Source organism: Bubalus kerabau, chromosome 6 (assembly GCF_029407905.1).
Source record: "Bubalus kerabau isolate K-KA32 ecotype Philippines breed swamp buffalo chromosome 6, PCC_UOA_SB_1v2, whole genome shotgun sequence".
NCBI classification, from domain to species: domain Eukaryota; kingdom Metazoa; phylum Chordata; class Mammalia; order Artiodactyla; family Bovidae; genus Bubalus; species Bubalus kerabau.
This window is the reverse complement of record NC_073629.1, coordinates 110,778,897-110,802,312: the sequence shown is the minus strand read 5'-3', so window position 1 is coordinate 110,802,312 and position 23,416 is coordinate 110,778,897. Positions and strand designations below refer to the sequence as shown.

Sequence of the window (23,416 nt, the reverse complement as noted above, 5' to 3'; positions counted from 1 at the left end):
GGATTAGAAGCTTTAAAAAATATTCCTAGTCTAGGCCCCAAATTTGTTAGAATCTGGGCGTGAATGCAGGCTAATCAAGTAGATTAAAAAGGAAAACCCTCTAGGTGATTCTGATACATACATCTGGTTAAGAACTACTGTTTTGGTGGCACCAATTGAAAAATATCTACATTACTCATTACCAAAAAACTAGATTAGAAAGTAAAATAAACACCTGGTTACCACTTAAGAGTACACCAATTTCATGGAATATTATGCAACTGTCAGTAAGAGTAAGGTAGCTATGTACTGATATAAAAACCATCTCCAATAGTGTTCAAGGAAAAAAGCAATATGCACAACATTTTAAAATATTTTTTAAAAGGGACATGTGCATGCATATATTTTATACAAGAACAATATATCTCTAAAGGTTAGATAAGAAATTAGTAGCTGAAGTTTCCTCTGGGAAGGGAAGAAGGTGAATAAATTATAGGGATGGAAGAAACATTTTCACTGTGTATTTTCGTCCTGTTTGCATTTTTTATACATGTATGTACTATCTATTCAAATTAATTAATTAAAACATGTTTAAGCTTAGGGGCAATAAAGAACCACTGCTTTAGAGGGATGAGACTTTAGCGAGCAAACTGTCAGCTGCTGAAGGACAATCAGGGCATCTGTGAAGGAAAGGGGCAGGAGGAAAGATAATCCTCGCAGGAAGTCCAATGCAGGTAATGCTCCCTCCACCCCCTTCCTGAGGCGATGTTAGGTAAACTCAGACTCAACCCAGAGGGCTCAATCGATCCACAGTCAGCTTTATTCTGAATTAACCATCTGTGGAGAGCACACATCAAAAGAGTAGAAAAAAATAGAGGAGCTCATCAAAAAAAGTTCCCCGGCAAACGGGAGGGAGGGCATGACGTTAGGAGCCCTGTTTAGGGAAGGAAATGTTGTCCAGGTCATGGATGCCATTTCTGTCAATGATTCGAACACTGAAGGTTGGCAGATTCAGGATGAAGCGTTTCTGGAGCTGCAGAGAAACATGAAGGAAATCAGTCAACAAATTTTTATTGAGAACTGTGGTCCAGGCTCTGTTCGAGGCACTGGACATATAAGCAGATAGTGATTTTGCGTTGGGGGCGCTTGGTACCCTACTGAGGACAGCTGGTACTAAGATACTGAGAAAAGCCCAAACTGCAGCTGGCGGCTGACTGGAAGGTAGTGAGCAGGAGCTTGACTCTGGTCAGTCAGCTGCTGAAGAATGAGACAATCTAATGTTCTATTCCTCACAATCTGCCACCAATCAGGCCTGGTAAACACAGACTTCTCTTTCAAAATATCTCAAGGCAAGAAGCCAACTAAGGAGCTACTGCCCCAGGAAAAGCTCTGGACTAAAGCCATGTACTCCTAGGTCCAACAGTGTGCTCTAGCCACCCACCCACCCACATTATAAGGACCAGGTGTATGTGAGTGTCTGTGTGCAGAGCTGGAGGCTGGTGGCAAGGATGGTCTCAGAACTGCTCTTGGAACAGCCCCTACTTCTATCTTCTTCAATCCAAGCTGAACTGTCACTGAAGGAACCTCTCTGGACTCTCGTGTGACTGTCTGCTTGAGAGGCTGTTCTAAAGGACCTGTGGTCTGTGCACACAAAAGCAGACAGCCCCATCAACCTGGCTAGAGATGGCTGAAGAGCGCAGCTGGAGGAAACCTTCGCTTCTGTGGGTGACTCCTCCTGGACAGTTCACTTAATCTCTGGTAGAAGGCACAAAGCTCTACCTGCCCCCTTAGGGACATATCCTGAAAATGTGCCCCTCCCCTGGCCCAAGCCCTCCTTCCCTTGATGTTTCCCATCTCCCTTACAGACGAGGGCTGGGTAGCAACCACCACTTCCATTTCCATAGTCCTCCCTGGCTGATGACTCCTATGTCCAGAAAAAAGTTCCAAGATCAAGAAAAGGTGATGATAATAAGGAAATGTGGAGGATCCATGGGGAATAAAGTCTCAAAGCATTCCACATTCCAATGGCTTCTTCCTGGCAGACCCCTGAAACACTTGGAGCTGCTGGACTAACGTGGCCTCCTGGGTGAATTTTTAAGACAAGCACATGAGTTTATTCTCAGTTTCTGCTTTGGAAAGGAGATTTACAAACAAGAGGAAGAAGGGGCCCTGTGGACTGAAAATGACAGGCTTGTGTAAGAGGCAAACTGACATTACTGATGCTACCAGCTGCTCTCAACCTCCTACTCTCTTCTCACTAGAGTACAAATGCGAGTTCATCCTTAGGCTATAGGAACAACAAAAGAATTAAAAAGCCTAAAGGAGCTGCTTTCTTTTCCTCCTCATCCTCCTTTCACACCAGAGCCTCAGACTCCTAGCAGAAGTATTGGAAGGGGAAGGGCCCATGTTCCTGGCCTCATAAACTAAAGGCTACTGTCTCCATCTGCCCAAAGCCTGCTCGTTACCTTCTATGGCCTCCTGAATTCCCAGGGGTGGCTTTCCCTCCCAGACTCACGTACTGTTAAGGAAACAGACTTTATGGCAACCCCAGGTAGCACAAAAATGGAGCAGGTATAAAATCCAGCACAAGAGTTCTTAAAGTACACCCCCCAGTTACCACCTGCAGCAAAATCACCTGGGACTGCGGGCCAAGACAGTCTCAAGAGCTACACCAGGACAACTAATTCAGAATTAAAATGAGGTGGAAAGCATGAATGTGCCTTTTTTAAAAAAATCAAGTTCCCCAGATAATTCTTACCCATGCTAAAATTTGAGAATCACTAGTCTGGAAGAACCAAAAATAAAAGTAATTAGATTGTAGAATTGACATTGATGAGATGGTGACCCAGGAGAGAAAAAAAACCAGCTTGTTATGCATTAAACTGTATCCCTGATAGGCACTTCACATATGGTTAGTGGATATTATACTTTATGGCAAGGATCAGAAAAAAATGCAACTGGGGAAGGGAAACAATATTGGCCAACAGAGAGACAAAACATTCCTTTCAGAATCCCATGAAAGCTACTCACCTCCTCCAGACATTTCCTAAGAAGCTCCACTGCCTTCTCACGCGAGATAGCTGAAAGAGAACACGGAAGCCAGGCACTCAAGGTGCTGACACTAAGTAAAACTCTGCCACAACTCTGAACTAAGTTTCAAACTTTCTCAGGTCAACATGACACACAAACAGATAAGGCAAAAAAAAAAAAGCCAAGGCTTCTGATGTACAACAAACTTTCTCTACATGCAATTAAGTGTCCCAGGCCCAGTACTCAGGCAGCCACAAGCCATTGCAAATTGATTTGCTACAGAGAAGGGTAAGCGTGACGGAATCTGCCTCCCATGGCCAGTGCTTGCCTCCAGAGAAGTCCAGTGGCCTGCCTCATCTTTACAGCCCATCCCCCAACTCCCAACAACCCCCAGCCTTCCTTTAGACCAGGGCCACATCAGCTCCATCTGCCCTGGGCAGCTGCAAACCAGGGAAAGGGAGGCCAGGGCCAGTGTGCCAGCCTCACTTTGCCAGCTGGGCCCCAGTTTAACAATAGAAACAGAGTTCATAGGATGGGGCTGACTCCCGTAAAACAGGAGCCAAAGGAACTGTCCACAGGCATGGCAAACTGGGATGACATATGATGCAGTTTGGCTTCAGGGGTGGCTGGTGGTTATTTCAGTGGGCAAATCACTGTATTACTGACAGATGCCAAATCAAGCAATGGTCACTAGGAGGCCAGGCTAATCTTTTCAGGATGTGGCCTGGAGCTCCGGCATGGCTGAGTTGAGTGAGAGGGCAGCACCATAAAAAGAAAGAACTAACCAGATTCTTACTACACTAATAGGGAAGAGTGGAATGTAAGGCGAAAACTGGTTATCTGTGCTGCATCTACAGCGTGTAAAAGCTGTGAATCCCAAGTGCCTATTGCTCACAATGGCTGAAGTGAGGTTGGGGTTGGGGTCAGAAAATAGAACTTAACACAGAAGCACCCCTGTGTCTAGAGGTTTGCCAAGTGGACGGTTCATGGACAAGTAGAGAGCCAGCTTTCTCATATAGGAGAGGGCAGCTATTATCTTCCCTGGTGGCTCAGAGGTTAATAAGCGTCTGCCTCCAATGTGGGAGACCTGGGTTCGATCCCTGGGTCGGGAAGATCCCCTGGAGAAGGAAATGGTAACCCAGTGTTAGTATTCTTGCCTGGAGAATCCCATGGACAGAGAAGCCTGGTAGGCTACAGTCCATGGGGTCGCAAAGAGTTGGACACGACTGATCAACTTCACTTACTTAACGATATACACAAAAAAGCTTCCTGAGGGCACCTTCCTTGGCCACCCAACTCCAAGGGGTTGTACATAAAGCCAGGAAGCAGCTGAGGACAGGGCTTTGCTACTGTTCCCAGCTTAGAGAGCTGAAACTTACTTGGCGTGTAATATCGGTCCAGGATACTGAGAGTCAGGAAGGCACCATAGCCATGGGCTGCGAAAGGGGCTTTTGCCAAGGCTGCCAGGTAGTCCATGTAGTAGAGCGCTGGACCCTCATGCTCGTCGTAGCCGGCCAGGAGGAGGTTGACATGATACGGGGTCTGCAAAGGAAAGACACCGAAGTGACGGTCAAAGCAGTAACACCAACATCTCTCATGGAAACAAGGACATTCCAACTGCTGATAAATAACAGCAGCAGCTGAGTAAATGATGATGAAAGAAAAGATTCAGAGAAATCTAAAGGACCCAGAGTGTGGTCAGAGGTAAAGGGAGGTCAGCTTGTTTTCTCTGAACAGACCATTTGGACCACTTTGAGGTATTTGAAAAAGCTGCTTCTTAAAGCTCATGGACCAAAATCTGTTACAAAAGCATTTCAAAGGCAAAGCATGGGTGTTCTTGTGTTGTTCCTAATAGCTGAAACCAAAACACACTATTCTTAGAGTGTCAGGCCACAGGCTAAAGAAAGCTATAGCACCAACCACATCATCCAAAATAAAAAGGCTCAGTATGGGCATTTGGACCACAATCTCAAATAGTGAACTATATGTCTCACTATTAAGAAACTAAGTCTTGGGCTACATTTAATAAATCCTGGACAGGGTGTGAAGGAAAGGCCAACATTGTTGCTGGGAATGTAAACTGGCGCAGCCACTATAGAAAACATTATGGAAATTCCTTTAAAAACTAAAAACAGAGCTACCATATGATCCTTCTATTCTACTCCTGGGTATATGTCCAAGAAAAAACAAAAACTCTAAATACATGCACCCCAATGTTCATAGCAGCACTATTTACAATAGCCAAGACATGCAAACAACCCAAGTGCCCATCAACAGATGACTGGCTTAAGAAGATGTGGTACATATATACAAGGGAATATTATTCAGCCATAGAAAGAATGAATTATTGCCATTTGCAGCAACATGGATGGACCTAGATAATATTATACGTAATGAAGTAAGTCAGAGAAAAACAACATTATGTGATGTCACTTATATGTGAAATCCAGAAATAATACAAGTGAATCTACACACAAAACAGAAACTAACTCAAAGACATAGAAAATATATGTATGGTTACAAAAAGGGAAAGGGAGGAGGGTTATAAATTAGGCCCATGGGATTAACAGCGACAAACTACTATACATAAAATAGATAAGTAACAGGATTTACTATATAGCATAGGGAACCATATTCCAAATCTTATAATAACCTATGATGGAAAATAATCTGAAAAAAGTATATATATAAAACTGAATCATTCTGCTGTATATCTGGAATTAATACAATACTGTGTATCAACTATAAAAAAAGAATAAAAAAAGAGAAAGAAACAAGTCTTGGGGTAGGGAAGCGTAGGTGGTCTCAAATATTTAAATCAAATCACTAAACTTTTTTTTTGCCACGCCACACAGCTTGCAGGATCTCAGCTCCCTGATCAGGGACTGAACCCCACACCCTAAGCAGTGAAAGGGCCAAGTCCTAACCACTGGACCACCAGGGAATTCCCAAGTCATTACACTTTTAATGCAGACAGTAATAATGGAAGTTTGTAAGTTCAAAGAAATGTGGTAACTCTAGAAGAACTGTAGATTTAGGTGAAATGCTAATTATTTTTCTAATATAACAAGGCTGTGCTAAGATAACTAAAAGGTAATTTTTATCAATGAGACAAAAGTAATTATAATAACCTATTTTATAGGTATCCTTTTTTTGTATTACCTGCAAGTGTAACGAGCAAGTTTCTACAGAGAACTCTGACTAAGTGTGCTTTGTTCTTCATTTCTAAATGGATGATTATTTTTCTACACCAGGTGGGCCATTTACCAAGTTAGATTCAGACTGTCTGTGTTCCCAGGCATCAGTGGTGTGACTTCCATGAAAAATGACTTCCTTTTTCTCTGCAAATTATGTTTTCCCTCTTGCCCTTGCCTCAGTGGATAGTGAGCAGGCCTTGCCCACTGTTAGGTGCCCATTCCTAAACCTACAAATTCAATCAAAGGGACATTAAATGAAATTAAATACCTTTATGCATCATATAATGGGGCATAAAGTAATTACAGCTAATGGTCTTAAAAGTGATGTTTTGTATTCTTTCAACACTGATCAGCATGGGCACTTGGCAGCTTGAAGAAACATTCTAACTCATGTTAGAAGATACACATGAAACATTATATACTTACTTGGAATTCCAAGCCAGATGTGCTAAGTAGCATTTCCCAAAGATTACAGAGTAGCTCTAACCTTGCAAACAAGTTTCTGCCTTGGGGATAAAATGGTGAATAGTCTCAGAGGAGTAAGAAATAACCAGTAATAGTTAAGTCTTTTGAGAAAATAATTAACTGCCTATTACATTTCCCAGTAAGTAGCATGCTAACCTCTGCCAGTAGTCTCTGGAATTCTCTGCCATATTCTGTGACTACATTCTTAATAAGACTGACCTTAAGCAAGACACTTAACCTCTAAGAACATACTTCCTTATGTGTAAAACTAGGTTAATTAATCCTTCACCTTTCTATTTTCTAGGAAATACGCTGAGAAAAAAATAATAGAGGTGAGACATCCCAAACTCTGGAAGGGAAAAATGTGACCTAAATTCTTAGTATATTAGCTATATCCCAGTCTCCTTTTTGATAGCTTACCACTTTAAACAACAACAAAACTGTTTGAATTACCTAAAAATAAAAAATAAATATAACAGTATTTTAAAAAAACTATGACAACACTAATGCAGCATCAGGGAGACAAAGAATACCATGGTGTTTTTATAGTTAAAATTAGAAAAGCAAAAAAGAGGGACTTTCCTGGTAGTCCAGTGGTTAAGAATCCACCTTCCAGTGCAGGGGACGAAGGTTCAATCCCTGGTCAGAGAACTATATCCCACATGCCACAGGGCAACTACTGAGCCCACTCACCACAACGAAGACCCCATGTGCCACGACTAAGACCCAATGCAGCCAAATAAATAAATTAAGATGAAAAGCAAAAAAAGAGAGAAATATAGCAAGGAGATCCGAACTGGTTTCCTTCCCCAAGAGATTTAATAATATAGTTACTTACCTATCACAAAATAAGCTCATCTTTTTGCTAAGAGGATAACAAACCCTCTCCATTTACTAGAGGACACTCCTTTTACGGCTATTTTATCCAGTTGTATATTAAGAATCCACCCAGATATCTAGAGAGACCTAACCAGCAGAAACCATATATGCTCACTCCAATGAGGATCTTGCCCACACTGAGATTAAACTGTGTTTAAAACAATTACTGTGATCTGTAAAAGCCACCACAAAATTTTTATGTGAAGATGTCAAGAGAATTCCAGAAACAAACTGTATTGCTTAGCTGGCCTATATAATATCCTTTATTTATGCTTAAGCATCTGACACACACGCTCAACAAAGTTGGTATTCAGAAGCTATAACACGTGGTATAGAAGATAACTCACAAATTATTGTGTGACTTTGAATTACCAACTTTTGCATGTGTGAGATGCTTAAGCATAAATAAATGGTGTTATCTAGACTAATTAAATCATTACATCTGTGTAACAACTTGCAGTTTCTGAAATTCTTCTGACAATGCTCCATCAAAGATTTCTGGCTCACACGAGTTTTTGCTTTTTATTTTTAATTTCAAATAAAGTCTTATATACTGCTACCCCCTTACTCCTCTAAGAATCATGGCATTCAAAGTGACAAAGCCATACTGATGGGTTTCTTGATTCTTACATTTTCTCATAGTCTTGATGCAACAGTGTTTTCCTGGAATAAGACAAATTCCAAGCCGTTCAATTTTGTGAAATTCCTACAGCATATACATGTGTAACTGTGGTGTGTTTACGGAAATACTTAGTAGGTGTAAGACACAACCCACCCATTCAAATATTTATACCAATTACAAACTCCACGAAGGCAGGACTCTGTCTGGCTTGTTCAATGATGTATAAGCATATAGTATATATTCAATAAATATTTGCTGAGTGAATAACAATCATACCAAAAAGCCTTATATATTTTTCCATACATATGTGACTAATGCCTAGAATCACAAGAAGAAAGATTAAGAAAATCTCTAAACAAATGTCAGAAGGTGATAGGTCCTACTTCTGAGAACTGGCTCAAGTTTAAGTTGACTGCCAGTATCACTATAATTACACATATACTGCTATTTTTTTTTCTAGGTTCCTGGGTCCTTCTCTTTCTACTTTCCTTTAGACACAGGTTGCTAAGTAAAGAAAAAAATTATACTATAGGCATTTAAAATTAAATGAAGGGGAGAACAATAGCTTAAATAAATATCTCATGTCAGGAAGAAACAGCTGGGTTACACTACAGAGTTAGGCCTGAGTTTGAAATCCAGCTTTATTATTTGACATGTGGCTTTAGAAAAGTAAGTAACCTAATGTCTCTGAAAGTGTCTTCATTGCAAACATGGGATACCTACTACAAAAAGACTGCAGTGAACATTCAAAGAAATAATGCATGCAAAATAAGCACAGTACCCGAAACCTAGTAAAGGCTCAGTAAATGCTAAAATAATCACTAGGGAAACATAATCACTTATGAAATTCACAGTGTCCATGGAAAAAACAAGGCAAGCACTCAAGAGAAGACCATCCACCCCTAGCAAATGAGATACAAGATAAATTCCTCATATAGTCAAATATACCCTAAATAGCCAAAACAATCTTGACAAAGAAGAATGCAGCTGGAGGAGTCACACGGACTTAAGACTATATTACAAAGCTACAGTAATCAATACAGTACAGTACTGACACAAGAACAGACACACAAATTAATGGAACAGAAGAGAAAGCCCAGAAATAAACCAATGCACATATGGTCAACTAACCTATGACAAAGGAGGCAAGAATATACAATGGAGAAAAGACAGTCGTTTCAATAAGTAGTGCTGGGAAAACTGGACAGCTACATGTAAAAGAATGAAATTAGAACATTCTCCAACACCATATACAAAAATAAACTCAAAATAGATTACAGAGCTAAATGTAAGACCCAGGACATTCTGACATAACTTGTATTCTGACATAACTTTTTGGATCCATCTTCTAGAGCAAAGGAAACAAAAACTAAAATAAACAAATGGGACCTAATTAAACTTAAAAGCTTCTGGACAGCAAAGGAAACCATAAACAAAATGAAGAGAGTCTGTGGAATGGGAGAAAATATTTGCAGAAGATGTAACCAGGGGGCCACACTGCTGGCTCAGTGGTAAAGAATCCATTTGCCAATGCAGAAAACATGAGTTTGGTCCCTCGTCCAGGGAGATCCCACATGCTGAGGACCAACTAAGCCCATGCACCGCAACTACTGAGTCTGTGCTCTGGAGCCTGGGAGCCACAAATACTGAAGCCCACACACCCTAGAGGCCGTGCTCCACAAGAGAAGCCACCGCAATGAGAAGCCCCCGCAATGAGAAGCCCATGCGCCACAACAAGAGAAAGCCTGCACACAGCAACAAAGACCCAGCACAGCCAAAAATAAATAAATACACAAAATTTTTTTAAAAAGAAGGTGCAACCAACAGGGGATTAATTTCCAAAATATACAAACAGCTCATACAACTCAACAAAAAATGGGCAGATCTAGACATTTCTCCAAAGATGTACAGGTGGCCAAAAAGCACATGAAAAAATGCTCAACATCACTAATTATTAGAGATATGCAAATCAAAACTACAATAAGGTACCACCTCATACCAGTTTGAATGGCCATCATTTAAAAACCTATAAATAGGGACTTCCTTGGCAGTCCAGTGGTTAAGACTCTCTCTGTTCTTCCAATGCAGGGGGCATGGGTTTAGTCCCTGGCCAAGGAACTAAGAGCCCACATGCTGTGCTGCAGGATCAAAATAAAAGGAAAAGGAACCCTCCCACACTACTGGTGGGAATGTAAATTGGTGCAGTGACTATGGGGAACAGTATGAAGGGTCCATAAAAAACTAAAAACAGAGCTACCACATGATCCAGCAACCCTACTCCTGGGCATATAGTCGAATAAAGCTCTAACTTGAAAAGACACATGCACCCCAAAGATCATAACAGGCCTGTTTACAATAGCCAAATATAGAAGCAAACTGAATGTCCATCAACAAATGAATGGATAAAGAAGATGTGGCACATGTATATACACACACATAATTAATAACTAATCAGTCATAAAAAAAAGAAAGAAATAATGTCATTTGCAGCAACATGGATGGACCCATAGATTATCATATTAAGTGAAGTCAGTCAGACAGAAAATGACAAGTATCACGTATATGTGGACTCTAAAAAAAAACAGCAAATGAGCTTACTTACAAAACTGAAACAGATTCACAGACATGTAAAAGAAAGTTTTGGTTACCAAAAAGGAAGGGGGGAGGATATATTTGGAATTTGGGATTAACAGATATAGACCATTATATGTAAAATAGATAAACAACAAAGACCTACTGTACAGCACAGGAAACTATATTCCGTATCTTATAGTAACCTATAGTGGAAAAAAGTCTGAAAAAGAATATATATATATATATATATATATATATGTATAACTGATTCACTCTGCTATACACCTGAAACACTATAAATGAACTATACCTTGGTAATTTTTTTTAATTTTTAAAGGAAAATAAAAATTTAAAGGAAAAGAAATAAATACCCCATGTACATCTTCTTAAAGGGATATGGTGGGCTATTTACAAAAGTGCCCAGCACACTGCCTGACACATGGTAGAAATGTATGATGGCTTCCTCCTCTCTCCCTCCTGGACTCTTGGCAGGAGCCCTAAGGTGATAGTATTCATTGTCACGAACATTCACAAGCATCGACACTTGGAGCATATCTGCTTCACAGTACGCACACCCTAACCTATCTTGAAATTGATTCAGGCATAGAGACATTTTTCTGGAAGCCTGAAAAAACAAAAACAACAACCCTACATCCAGATTTGGAGAGAGAGCAAATTACCACTTTTTAAGTACCTTCATACTATTTCTACCCTTACAGATATGTCCATTCTGAGTGGTAAGCCTCACTTTCTGTCTACCTTTTCATCAGTTCCCGTCTTTCCCATGATCAGTATTACATGTGAGAATTTGCCAATTATCCTGAAGAAACGGGAACACTAATCAATCATGATAAAACTGCCAGGAATCCTCTGTCTTTAACAAGGTAATCTTTATCCTGTGCATGATATAATCTAAATCTTTGGTTGTCTCCGCTATTCTAATTATTTAGACACTGTCCAATGACCACGAGGATCACCATCAATGGTTTGCAGGGCAAATGCCAACATGTTCAGGTTTAAAGTTGTATTCAAGGACTTCTCTGGTGGTCCAGCAGTTAAGAATCTGCCTTGCAATGGAGGGGACGCAGGTTTGATCCCTGGTCAGGGAACTAAGATCCCACATACTGTGGAGCAACTAAGCTCACGCACCAGAACTACTGAGCCCATGTGCCACAATGAATGATCCACGCGTGACACAGTGAAAATCCCGCATGCTGTAACTAAGACCCGATGCAGCTAAGTAAATAGATAAATATTTTTTAAAAATTAAAAAATGAATTTGTATCTAACTGACACACACAAATTTAAATGAACCACCCTGGGAACTCAAAATGAACTTTAGTTTCTAAAATAAAGTACAACCAAAATTTTGCCTCTTTTTATAAGCAGGGAAAGAAAAAAACAAAACAGATAAATTGATATCTTTTCCCACCTTAAAAAAAATACATGATATAAGCTTATTTTTAAAATGGAGATCTTTAAGTCATTTTGAGATTTCCTCATCTATACAATAGGGATAATAACAATATCTATCATTATAAGGTTATGGCAAGGTTTAAGTAAACAAAAGTAATGTGCTTTAATTAGAGGAATTAAAGAGTCTCTTGATGAAGATGAAAGAGGAGAGTGGAAAAGTTGGCTTAAAACTCAACATTCAAAAAACTAAGATCATGGCATCTGGTCCCATCATTTCATGGCAAATAGATGGGGAAACAGTGGAAATGGTGACAGACTTTATTTTCTTGGGCTCCAAAATCACCGCAGAAGGTGACTAGCCATGAAATTAAGACACCTGCTCCTTGGAATAAAAGTAATGACAAACCTAGGCAGTGTATTAAAAAAAGCAGACGTAACTCTGCCTATAAAGGCCCGTCTTGTAAAAGCTATGGTTTTTCCAGTAGTCATGTACAAATTTGAGAGCTGGACAATAAAAAAGGCTGAACACAGAAGAATTGATGATTTTGAACTGTGGTGCTGGAGAAGACTCTTGAGAGTCCCTTAAACTGCAAGAGATCAAACCAGTCAATCCTAAAGGAAATCAAGCCTGAATATTCACTGGAAGGACTAACGCTAAAGCTGATGCTCCAATACTTTAGACATCTGATGCGAAGTGCTGACTCATTAGAAAAGACCCTGATGCTGGGAAAGACTGAAGGCAGAAGGAGAAGGAGACGACAGAGGATGAGATGGTTGGATGGCATCACCGACTCAATAGACATGAGTGTGAGCAAGCTCCAGGAGACAGTGAAGGACAGGGAAGCCTGGCGTGGTGCAGTCCATGGGGTCACAAATGGTCCAACACTATTGAGTGACTGAAACAACAACAAATGTGCTCAATGAAATGCCTGTTACATAGTAATAACACAGATGATCTATATCACCATCATCACCACCGCTTTTAGGATTTGATCGCATTATTAACAGATCTAACTAGATAATAATAAGATCAAGAAAATGTACCAGCGAATTCCCTGGTGGTCTAGTGGTTAAGACTCCAAGCTTTCACTGATGAGGACTTGGGTTCAATCCTTGGTCAGGGTACTAAGATCCCACAAGCGACACAGCGCGGCTCAAAAAAACAAGTACCACAGAATGCTAATAAAATTATCCACCTTTTTTTGTTGCTAAAAGGAATACAATTAAAGCCAGGGGAATTAGCCAATAAGCACATCTCTTATGTCCCTCTCCCTGGGACTGAAATGGACTTCCTAAGTACCTGTGAGCCCTGAAGAACTGAGTTCAGTTTCACTTTGTACCTCTGAGCTCAATTCCCTTGTACGTTCGAAAGTGGGAAAGTTATGACCAACCTAGATAGCATATTCAAAAGCAGAGACATTACTTTGCCAACAAAGGTCCGTCTAGTCAAGGCTATGGTTTTTCCTGTGGTCATGTATGGATGTGAGAGTTGGACTGTGAAGAAGGCTGAGCACCAAAGAATTGATGCTTTTGAACTGTGGTGTTGGAGAAGACTCTTGAGAGTCCCTTGGACTGCAAGGAGATCCAACCAGTCCATTCTGAAGGAGATCAGCCCTGGGATTTCTTTGGAAGGAATGATGCTGAAGCTGAAACTCCAGTACTTTGGCCACCTCATGTGAAGGATTGACTCATTGGAAAAGACTCTGATGCTGGGAGGGATTGGGGGCAGGAGGAGAAGGGGACAACAAAGGATGAGATGGCTGGATGGCATCACTGACTCGATGGAGGTGAGTCTCAGTGAACTCCGGGAGTTGGTGTTGGACAGGGAGGCCTGGCATGCTGCGATTCATGGGGTCGCAAAGAGTCAAGACACAACTGAGCGACTGATCTGATCTGATCTGATCTGATACGTGGCACACACATGCAAACTTTCCTTCTAACTCTTGGAGCACTTCCTTCTAACTCTTGTGCATACAACTCCTTGTATATCCCCTCTCTCATGAAAAAGAAACACTGCAGTGATTAAGAAGAGTGTGAAATTCCATAAATTTTACAGCTAAAGAGAACAGTTGTGATAAATACACTGAAACAACAAAATCAGCGACGAGAGTCTGGGCGGTGACAAGCAGCGGTGTGACATCTGGCGGAAGCCAAAGTCACAGCAAGGGGGAGAGAGGTGGGCGTGAGGAAGCATCCTGCCGAGCGTGGACACAGAAAAGGAGAGGAACTGACAGTCTTCCTTTGGAGCCAGGCCAGCCTTTCCCACCTCTAATTGAACAGGACGACGTCGCTCCAAGTGAGGTGCCTTGGAGAATGATGCAGTTTCCTTTGCAATGTGCGGCACACCTTGGAACATTAAGCAGCATGTGAAGTATACGTCCATTCCTTGTGGGCCAGTAATTTGGTAGGAGAGGCAGAAGCACCAACGGGACAAAGGACTTGGCTAATGATGACAGTGTTTTAATAAAGCAGCTTCTAAACAGAGACTGGGCTTTGAAGGGAACAGTGCCTGCTATCTCATTTAGTCCAGTCAATTGTCAAAGCTGCCTAAAATTCCATCTTTGGCACCAAGAATATTTCACAAAAGTGCAGTTTTCAGAGTTAGAAGGGATCTAAGAGCTCATCTAGTTTATTCAATGTCCCTCTCATAAATGTGGGGACTCGGGTTCAAAGAGGGGACAGTGACTTACTCTAAATTATACAGCTAATTAGAGTCAGGACCAAAATCCAGGTTTTCTAATCTCAAGTCTTGCGTGCTTTTCTAGGAAACGATGCTGCCTCCACAAAATGGAAATTAGTGTGAAAATATGATTCAATATGTAAATGTCAGTTTCGCACTCAAAAAGTTCAGAATGTACTGTTTTGCATACCAGCATCTATTGTTCTCTATTTCATGTATTACCTCTTATATGACCAATAATATTTTAAGTTTTAAAAGGACAGGTTTAATGTCAGACCATTATGACTTCTCTAAAGGGTCTACAACTATGCAAGATATACTAAATAAATATAAATAGATGCTAACACCTTAACTGCTTTGCCAATGCTCAATATTTCAACTTTGTTAATAAATAAAATGGATCCATTGTTATTTTCTTACACTGGTGCTCTGAACTCTGAGTCAGGAGCTTGTTTCCAATAACCAACAGATTTTATCAGCTATCTGCTTTGGCTAGATTAGGTGATATAACTTTAAAATTTCAATGTTAATTTTGCCACTTTAATTCAAGAAAGACTTTGTACTTATACTGGAATTGCAATGTTCACTACTTCAAACACTTCTAGAAAATCTAAAAGATTTTAGCAGCTTCCAACTGTTCTTGTGACCAAGTAGCTTTCCCAGCTCTAAAAGATTATGGATGGGGATAGTACTGGAGCTGAGGAAGAACTCCTTATCCCTAACGCCTAAGCAATACAGAATCACTTGCACCTTGACTTTAATCCTCTTTGACAAGAATCTCTTTTAAGGAAAACCATCAGTCTCTTCTTTCTAATAACAGGGGTGACTACGCTTTAAATAAAATCAGAGAGTTTATAAAAGGCTTCAACCAAATCCTGAGAGAATTCTCTGAGGCTGCACAGAATAATTATGAAAGGAGGGAATGCCCCAACCAACTTCACTTTTGCATGTGGAATGTGAACATATTATAAATTCAATAAGTATTATTGGGCACTTATGTGAGAAGCATTATGCCAGGTGATGAAGATGGAAACCTGGATCTGGAAGGAGCTGACAAGACAGACTGGAATAGCAAGGATTTCAGATGGAGGAAACAGCATTTGTGAAGGTAAAGACACAAAGGAATGGGGAATATTTGGGTACTGGGGAATATGGGACATGTATGCTTAGTGAAGGAGGTGATTTCAGTAGAAAGCAGAGAGGAACTGAGATAACAGGAATTGAACGATACTGTCATTGGCTTCCTAGACTATGAAATATGAACTTAAGGGGAGTCCCCTGTGGCCTAATGGTTAGGATTCCAGGCTTTCATTGCCACGGCCTGGGTCCAATCCCTGTCTGGGGAACTGAGATCCTGCAAGCCATGCAGCTGAGCCAAAAAAAAAAAGAGCTTCTGTATATAAACTATGGAGGAACCAGTGAAAACCATCCCCATTCCCATGCCAATATAAGCTTTTTTCATGTCTTAGAACACTGCAGAAGTAGTAGGGATGGAGGGAGACATCTGGAATATAAAATATACTTAGAAGGCAGAATAGATAGGAATTAATGAATAGTGAAATAGAAGGTGAGAGAGAAAGAGGAGTTAAGAGGATGCTCAAAAAAGGGAAAGGTGGTACAGCAAATGTGAAAAACTCAATTTAGACCCAATGAGACTTAAACTGAGCTGTTCAGAAGCAACTGGAAAGAAAAAATAATGTACAGCTGAAATCATGAGACTGAATGAAAGGGTCAGTGTTCGCTGCTGCTCAGTCGTGTCCGACTCTTTGTAACCCCGTGGTTTGTCCATGGGATTCTCCAGGCAAGAGCACTGGAGTGGGTTGCCATTTCCTTCTCCAGGGGATCTTCCCAACCCAGGAATTGAACCCAGGTCTCCTGCACTGCAGGCAGATTCTTTACTGACTGAGCTATGAGGGAAGACTGAATGAGTCAGCCAACTGGAAGGTTTCATTTACACAAACACACATTCCTATGTTCACACGTGGAAGACACCAGAGGAAACAATTACCACAGGACACACCATGGCAGAGATATTCTTCCCAGGTCGTCATGAGAGCACAAAGAAGCTCTCGTGAGTAACAAACATATACGGGGAAATACAGAGTTTCCCTGGAAAATGATATTTTTAAAATGACATATGCCAAAAGTTAGGCACGTGTTTTTGTGAAAAGTAAGGACTTGAGATCAAATGTGGCTTTAGTGCTTTACAGCTGTGTTACAAAAGACAGTCCACTTGGCCTTGAACTTTCAAGTGCCCCATCTGAATATGGGGGCAGTCCTGCTTGCCTGACAGCTGCAAGGAATGAAAAGTACTCATCTGTGTTAAAGTTTCTAGAAGGCCCAGTAAATAATAGGTGCCTAATAAGTCTCAACTGAATCTGAATTTTACAAGCAAAAAATTAAATACTGTGTATACATGAATTTTTAGCAAAATTATACTCAATAATTATGAAATTTCTATACATTTTACCTCTCTAAAACCATCACTAACCCCAAGTTTGAGTTGTAATCTCATCGTAATTAGAAGTTCAGAAATTTAATGAGTTGAAATGCAACATGGCACAGCTGCCTTATTATACCAACTAGTTAACACAGTATTTGTTTTCTACATTAATTTTACTTGCTAATCAAAAATACTGCTTTCTCCCAAATAACATCAAAATAAAATTGCTGATTGTGCAATGGTAAAACTAACAACACCATGTCTGCAACAAGGTCACTTGAATTTTTTTTTTCATCAGCTGGCAGTTTCCAGGGAAAATTCTGGGTTGGACAAAAAGTTTGTTCCAGTTTTTCCATAATAGCTTACAGAAAAACCCAAATGAACTTTTTGGCCAACCCAATATAAGACTCCATATACCTTCATCGGTTCTCAAAAAATTCCAGGACCGAAGTCCCGCTCTGTACACCCCAAGGCAGATATATGTTAAGTTGCATATGGTGAGCATGCTCATGAATATCTTTGTTTGAGGTTGTTGTTTTGTTTGCTACACTGCTCAACTGTGGTGTATCAGTTCCCAACCAGGGACTGAACCTGGCTTGTGGTAGTGAAAGCCCAGGATCCTAACCACTAGGCCACCAGGGAACTCCCACCCATGAGTTATCTTTGAATGTTGAGCATGTGTCCTGATTCATCTCCATGAATTAATAAGTAAATCGCTGGAAAAAAAACTACTTAGGGCTACATATAATTGTATGTTTTCAGATGCCAGTAGCAACTAGAAAATCCTGGGGAAAAGACTATTTAGAAGCCCTTGTACTAGAACACAGTGCTCCCCAACAGCAGCCTAGGCCCAACATAATGGACATGAAAGCTCCTCACGGGTTTTCCTGCTTCCTTCTGTGCTGTGTGCTGTGCTCAGTCATGTCTAACTCTAGCCTGCCAGGCTCCTCTGTCCATGGGATTTTTCAGGCAAGAATACTTGCCTGGGTATTACAACCCTGAGTGGGTTACTATTTCATCCTCCAGGAGGTCTTCCCAACCCAGGGATCAAACCCGCGTCTTCTGTGTCTCCTGCTCTGCAGGTGGATCCTCTACCACTGAGCCCCTGCTGCCGTCTACTTTCCCCAAATGATCTACCAAAGAGTGGCCAATGGTCTAATCAAACCTCATCTGATCATGCTAACCCCCTCTTAGCCAACAAGCTTCCAGAGAGGCCCACTGCTTTTAGCACAAGAGCTTTTTTTTATCAGTCTTCATGACATGGACTAACTCTCTAGTTTCAATCTTTCACCATTCCCCTAAAACCCTGAGCCATATTTAACAAACTACTTTAGATTACAGATTTTGTATATATCGTGTTTAGAGTAAAAACTATATGAAGTTATGTATTTCTATTTGTTTTACCATCAGAAAAGCCCTAATTCGTATCCAGTACCCCACTAGTTAAAACAGGTGAAAAACGAGTAGTAGGAGACTCAGAAAACTATTTGTGCCTGCCCCAAACATCATTAGAAAATGACTGTGCCAAAGGAAATGGCAACCCACTCCAGTTTTCTTGTCTGGAGAATCCCATGGATAGGGGAGCCTGGCAGGCTACAGCCCATAGGGTCACAAGAGTTAGACATGACTTAGCAACTAAACCACCACCGCCATCAACCTAACCCTCTCTCACACTCCTCTAGGTCTGCACTTTCAGTGTTCCTTTCTGCTTCATCTTAGCCTAATGATAGCTGATCCTTCAACACTCAAGTTAGGCTCAGCTTACAGAGCAACTACCTGTAAGGCTATTGTAGTACTTGTCACTCTGCAGTATAGCTGTTTATTTCTCCACCACCCCATCTGAAGGCACATACTAAGCTTTGCACATTTCTTCAGCTCCCAGGGACAGTGCAGGCTATAGATCTGTTGCATGGATGGCTAGCAGCACCTATGGAACTTCTTAGCTATATTATACTGTACAAATTAGGAGGCATCAGAAAAGGAAATGTGAAATTCTGGCCAAGTATTTCAGTTAATAAAGATTCAGATTACTTCCTCTCCCTTCCCTTTTTCTTTCCAATCTACTTCATGCTATCTGCTTTACTGTCTACACTCAAAAGTAATGGTAAGTCTGAAACTTTTTTTCCATTTTTAGCTTTTAAAAAAATGTGTTATGCTTTCCTACCCCTTTACTCTTCCTTTTTATGCTATTAAACTTTTTTGGTGAAATAATACACTCACATAAAAATGCATAAAATATACACGTATGGTTTAATGAATAAAGTGAACATACATTTAACTACAACCAAAGTCAAGAATAGAACAGTCAACTATTTCTCCCTCCAAAGGCTTCCTATGCCCCTTGGGGATCAGCCCCTGAATTCATATCTCTGCATGATCCTGGTCCATGACAGGTAAAGAGAAGCACTAAGATGCCAGGATACATGTGTATTTGTATCTGTGAATATGTGTGAGGACATGCCCACACAGGCCAAGGCACTGGTTTAAAGCAATCTTAAAAGTTGGGGTAAATCTGCATTTCTAATGGTAAACACTTTGCTGCTTTTTAAAACAGTATTCTACTGCTTATGGCTTAAACCAAATCCTAACAGGAAACCACATAATTTTCAAGATACAAGTTTCAAAACAACACAAATTTAAGGCCAATTACTTATACTGCTTCACCCCATTGTGGACAGGAAAGATGCTTTAAGTGAAAAGTTGGCATTATGAGGTTACACAATCCCGGCCACCCAATAGGCTCATTCCACTCAGCGGAGAATAGGGGTTCTCTATGCTCACAGCAGGCATACAACAGGGTTGCACATACATGCTCTCTGAGCGAGAAAGCAACACCTTCTCACATACAACCCCCTGGAGAGAGATGGGGAAGGCGAGGGGGGAGGACTTTACACCTGCAAACTCCTAACTCTATCAGCGCTAGGACTGGGAAAAACAGCACATATTCAAAAAAAAAGAAAAAAGGTTTCCTGATAAAGCTAGTAACTTTCAGAGAAGGATGTTCTTAAGTCATTTTTTTCCTAGGAAACTAGTAGGCGCAATGATTCAACATCCAAGTCTTTGTCTCCTTAATGGACTGAGTCAAGCCCTAATGACTGTATAAATAAACTGCTTAAAAGGGCAGCTGTCAGAATTCTTATTATTCTTGGCAGAAAAACACTATAAGCACAAAGTGCTGTCATATTAATTAAGGCATCTGAACTTCAGGGCACATCTGTCCCTGGGCCTTTGGATAATCAAAATGACCACTAAAAGTAGAATGGTGGTATCTCCAATGGGGCAGACATGAGTCACTTCCAACCCTGAGAGATTCCAGTGAGATATGACTTGAAATGCACATTTTGCAATACCACTGAATATCCATCTATATGTAGCCATTTAAGTTTTTACTCTATGTTCTATTAAGGCTAGTAGACAAAAGTAATTAACAGATATAACTCTTAGCCCATAGTGAAAATCCAGCTAGCTGACTAGCTAACTGAGGTCTGGCAGGGAAGAAAACACCTCTCCAGGTCTTAAAAACCATTGACTGCACTGAAACTCCATGAGTTCCATGAGGTTTTTTTTTCCAATTTCCCCATCACCAAGAGTGAGCCAGCTCTGTCTGTCAAGATGCCCAGGCTGCGTGGCAGCAGTGTCAAAGGCTGCCATTTGCTCCGAGGCACTGCCATCTGCAGCAACACAACATTTTGTCTCCGGAAAATAAACACATCTGCCTTTGCCAGTGTCCTCCCACTGTGCCGCCCATCTGGAGCAGGTGAGCTAGAAGGCAAGCCTGGGCACGGGTGAGATGGGGCGAGCAGGGAGACGAGGCCTCAAGGGAGAAGGCACGTGCAGGAAGAAAGTAGTGCTGTGTCATGTCACATCCTGCTAACCACATTTGCCAAAAAGCTTGTGAAATTACCCTTGTTAGTGATATTTTAATCACAAGTAACAAATGGTTGGTTGCGTTTAAGGGACAAAACCTGCAAAGCCAAGGTTTCACCTGGGCCATCTGTTCACAAGATCACATGACCTCACCAATACCAATCAACAGATGATGTCTTTGTGTCAGCCACCAAAGGCAAGAGGACAATATTGTCCTTTGAACAGAAGGCTCAAGGCAACAGGGTTTTTCTAGGACAGGAGCATACAGTACCTGCCTACTATTAACCAGACTAAACACAGTCAAATTCAGGCCAGAGTGCTGAGACAAGTCACTTCTAGAAATGATTGATACCTGAAATTCTTTCCTATATATTCTTACCCTTTCACTTAAAAAAAGATAAATTCAAGTCTAGTTATGGTCGTTTTAAAAAAGGAATTTATTTTTGGCTGCACTGGGTCTTGGTTGCTGCATTCAGGCTTTCTCGAGTTGTGGTGAGTGGGGGCTGGTCTCTAATTGTGGTGCAGGGGCTTCTCACTGCGGTGGCTTCTCTGTGGAACACGGCCTCTAGGGCACACAGGCCTCATGAGTTGTGGCACGTGGGCTCAACGGTTGCAGCTCATAGGCTACAGAGTGTGGGCTTAGTAATTGTGGTATATGGGCTTAGTTGCCCGACATGTGAGATCTCGGACCAGGAATCATATCCATGTCCCCTGCATTGGCAGGCGGATTCTTAACCACTGGACCACCAGGGAAGTCCTAGTTATGGTCTTGATGTCAGATTTTTTTTTTAAACTGAAGTATAGTTTTAATTTACAATCTTGTGTTTTTTTCAGGTGTACAGCAAAGTGACTTCAGTTATATATATTTACTTTCTCAGACTATTTTCCATTATAGGTTATTTTAAGATATTGAATATAGTTTCCTGTTGTTGTTCAGTCACTAAGTTGTGTCCAACTCTTTATGACCCCATGGACTACAGAATGCTAGGCTTCCCTATCCTTCACTATCTCCCAGAGTTTGCTCAGATTCATGTCCATTGAGTTGGTGATGCCTTTCAACCATCTCATCCTCTATCACCTCCCTCTCCTCCTATCCCCAGTTTTACCCAGCATCAGGGTCTTTTCCAATGAGCCAGAGCTTCACGTCAGGTGGCCAAAGTACTGGAGCTTCAGCTTCAGTATTAGTCCTTCCAGTGAATATTCAGGATTGATTTTCTTTAGGATTGACTGGTTTGATCTCCTTGTACTCCAGCACCACAGATCAAAAGCATCAATCTTTGGCACTCTACCTTCTTTATGGTCCAATTCTCACATCCATACATAACTACTGGAAAAATCATAGCTTTGACTATACAGACCTTTGTCCGTAAAGTGATGTCTCTGCTTTTTAAAACTCTGTCTAGGCTTTTTGTAGCTTTTCTTCCAAAACCCTTGTTTCTTATCTATTCCACGCAGTTTGTTTCTGTTCATCCCATACTTCTGATTTAACTCCTACTCCTCCCTTTCTCCTTTGGCGACCATATGTTTGTTAACCACGTCTGTGAGTCTGTTTCTGTTTTGTATATAGATTCATTTGTATTATTTTTTAGATTTCACATGTAAGTGATACAATAAACCAGTTGTCTTTCTCTATCTGACTTATTTCACTTAATATGATATTCTCTATGTCCATCCTTGTTGCTGCAAATGGCATTATTTCATTCTCTTTTATGGTTGAGTAATATTCCACTGTGTATACACACCACATCTTTTTAAACCATCTGTTGATGGGTACTCGGGCTGTTTCCACATCTTGGCTGTTGTAAATAGTGCTACAATGAACACTGGGGTACGTGTATCTTTTCGAATTAGAGCTTTTGTCTTTTCTGGCTGTATACTCAGGAGTGGGGTTGCTGGATCATATGGCAACTTTTAATTTTTTAGGGCTACTGTTTCCCATAGTGGCTGCACTAATTTGCATTCCCACCAATATGTACAAGATTTCCTTTTTCTCCAACGTTCTCCATCATTTATTATTTGTAGACTTTTTATTTTTATTTTTTGATGGTTCTGTGCAGCATGTGGGATCTTAGTTCCCTGAGTGGGGATCAAACCTGTGCCCCCTGCATTGGGAGCACAGAGTCCTAACACTGGACCGTCAAGGAAATCCCTATTATTTTTAGACTTTTTGATGATAGCCATTCTGACTGGTGTGAGTGATACCTCAATGCAGTTTTGATTTGCCTTTCTCATTTCTCTAATAATTAAAAGAATCCACCTGCAAT

General features: G+C 40.8%; 1 protein-coding gene across 2 annotated transcripts in view; it reads right to left on the bottom strand.

Annotated features, from left to right (window-relative positions):
- Nucleotides 1–777: 777 nt before the first annotated feature.
- Nucleotides 778–23,416, bottom strand: part of PSMB2 (proteasome 20S subunit beta 2) — a 35,461-nt gene continuing 12,822 nt past the window's right edge. Inside the window, exons 4-6 of one of the 2 annotated variants that reach the window (XM_055586422.1) lie at nucleotides 4,389–4,551; nucleotides 3,010–3,059; nucleotides 778–1,012 (exon numbers count right to left, since the gene is read on the bottom strand). In XM_055586422.1, the coding sequence (XP_055442397.1) occupies nucleotides 905–1,012; nucleotides 3,010–3,059; nucleotides 4,389–4,551 (321 nt within the window). In that variant the 3' untranslated portion in view covers nucleotides 778–904. The remainder of the gene's footprint in view (nucleotides 1,013–3,009; nucleotides 3,060–4,388; nucleotides 4,552–23,416) is intronic. The other variant, XM_055586423.1, reaches the window with a different exon arrangement.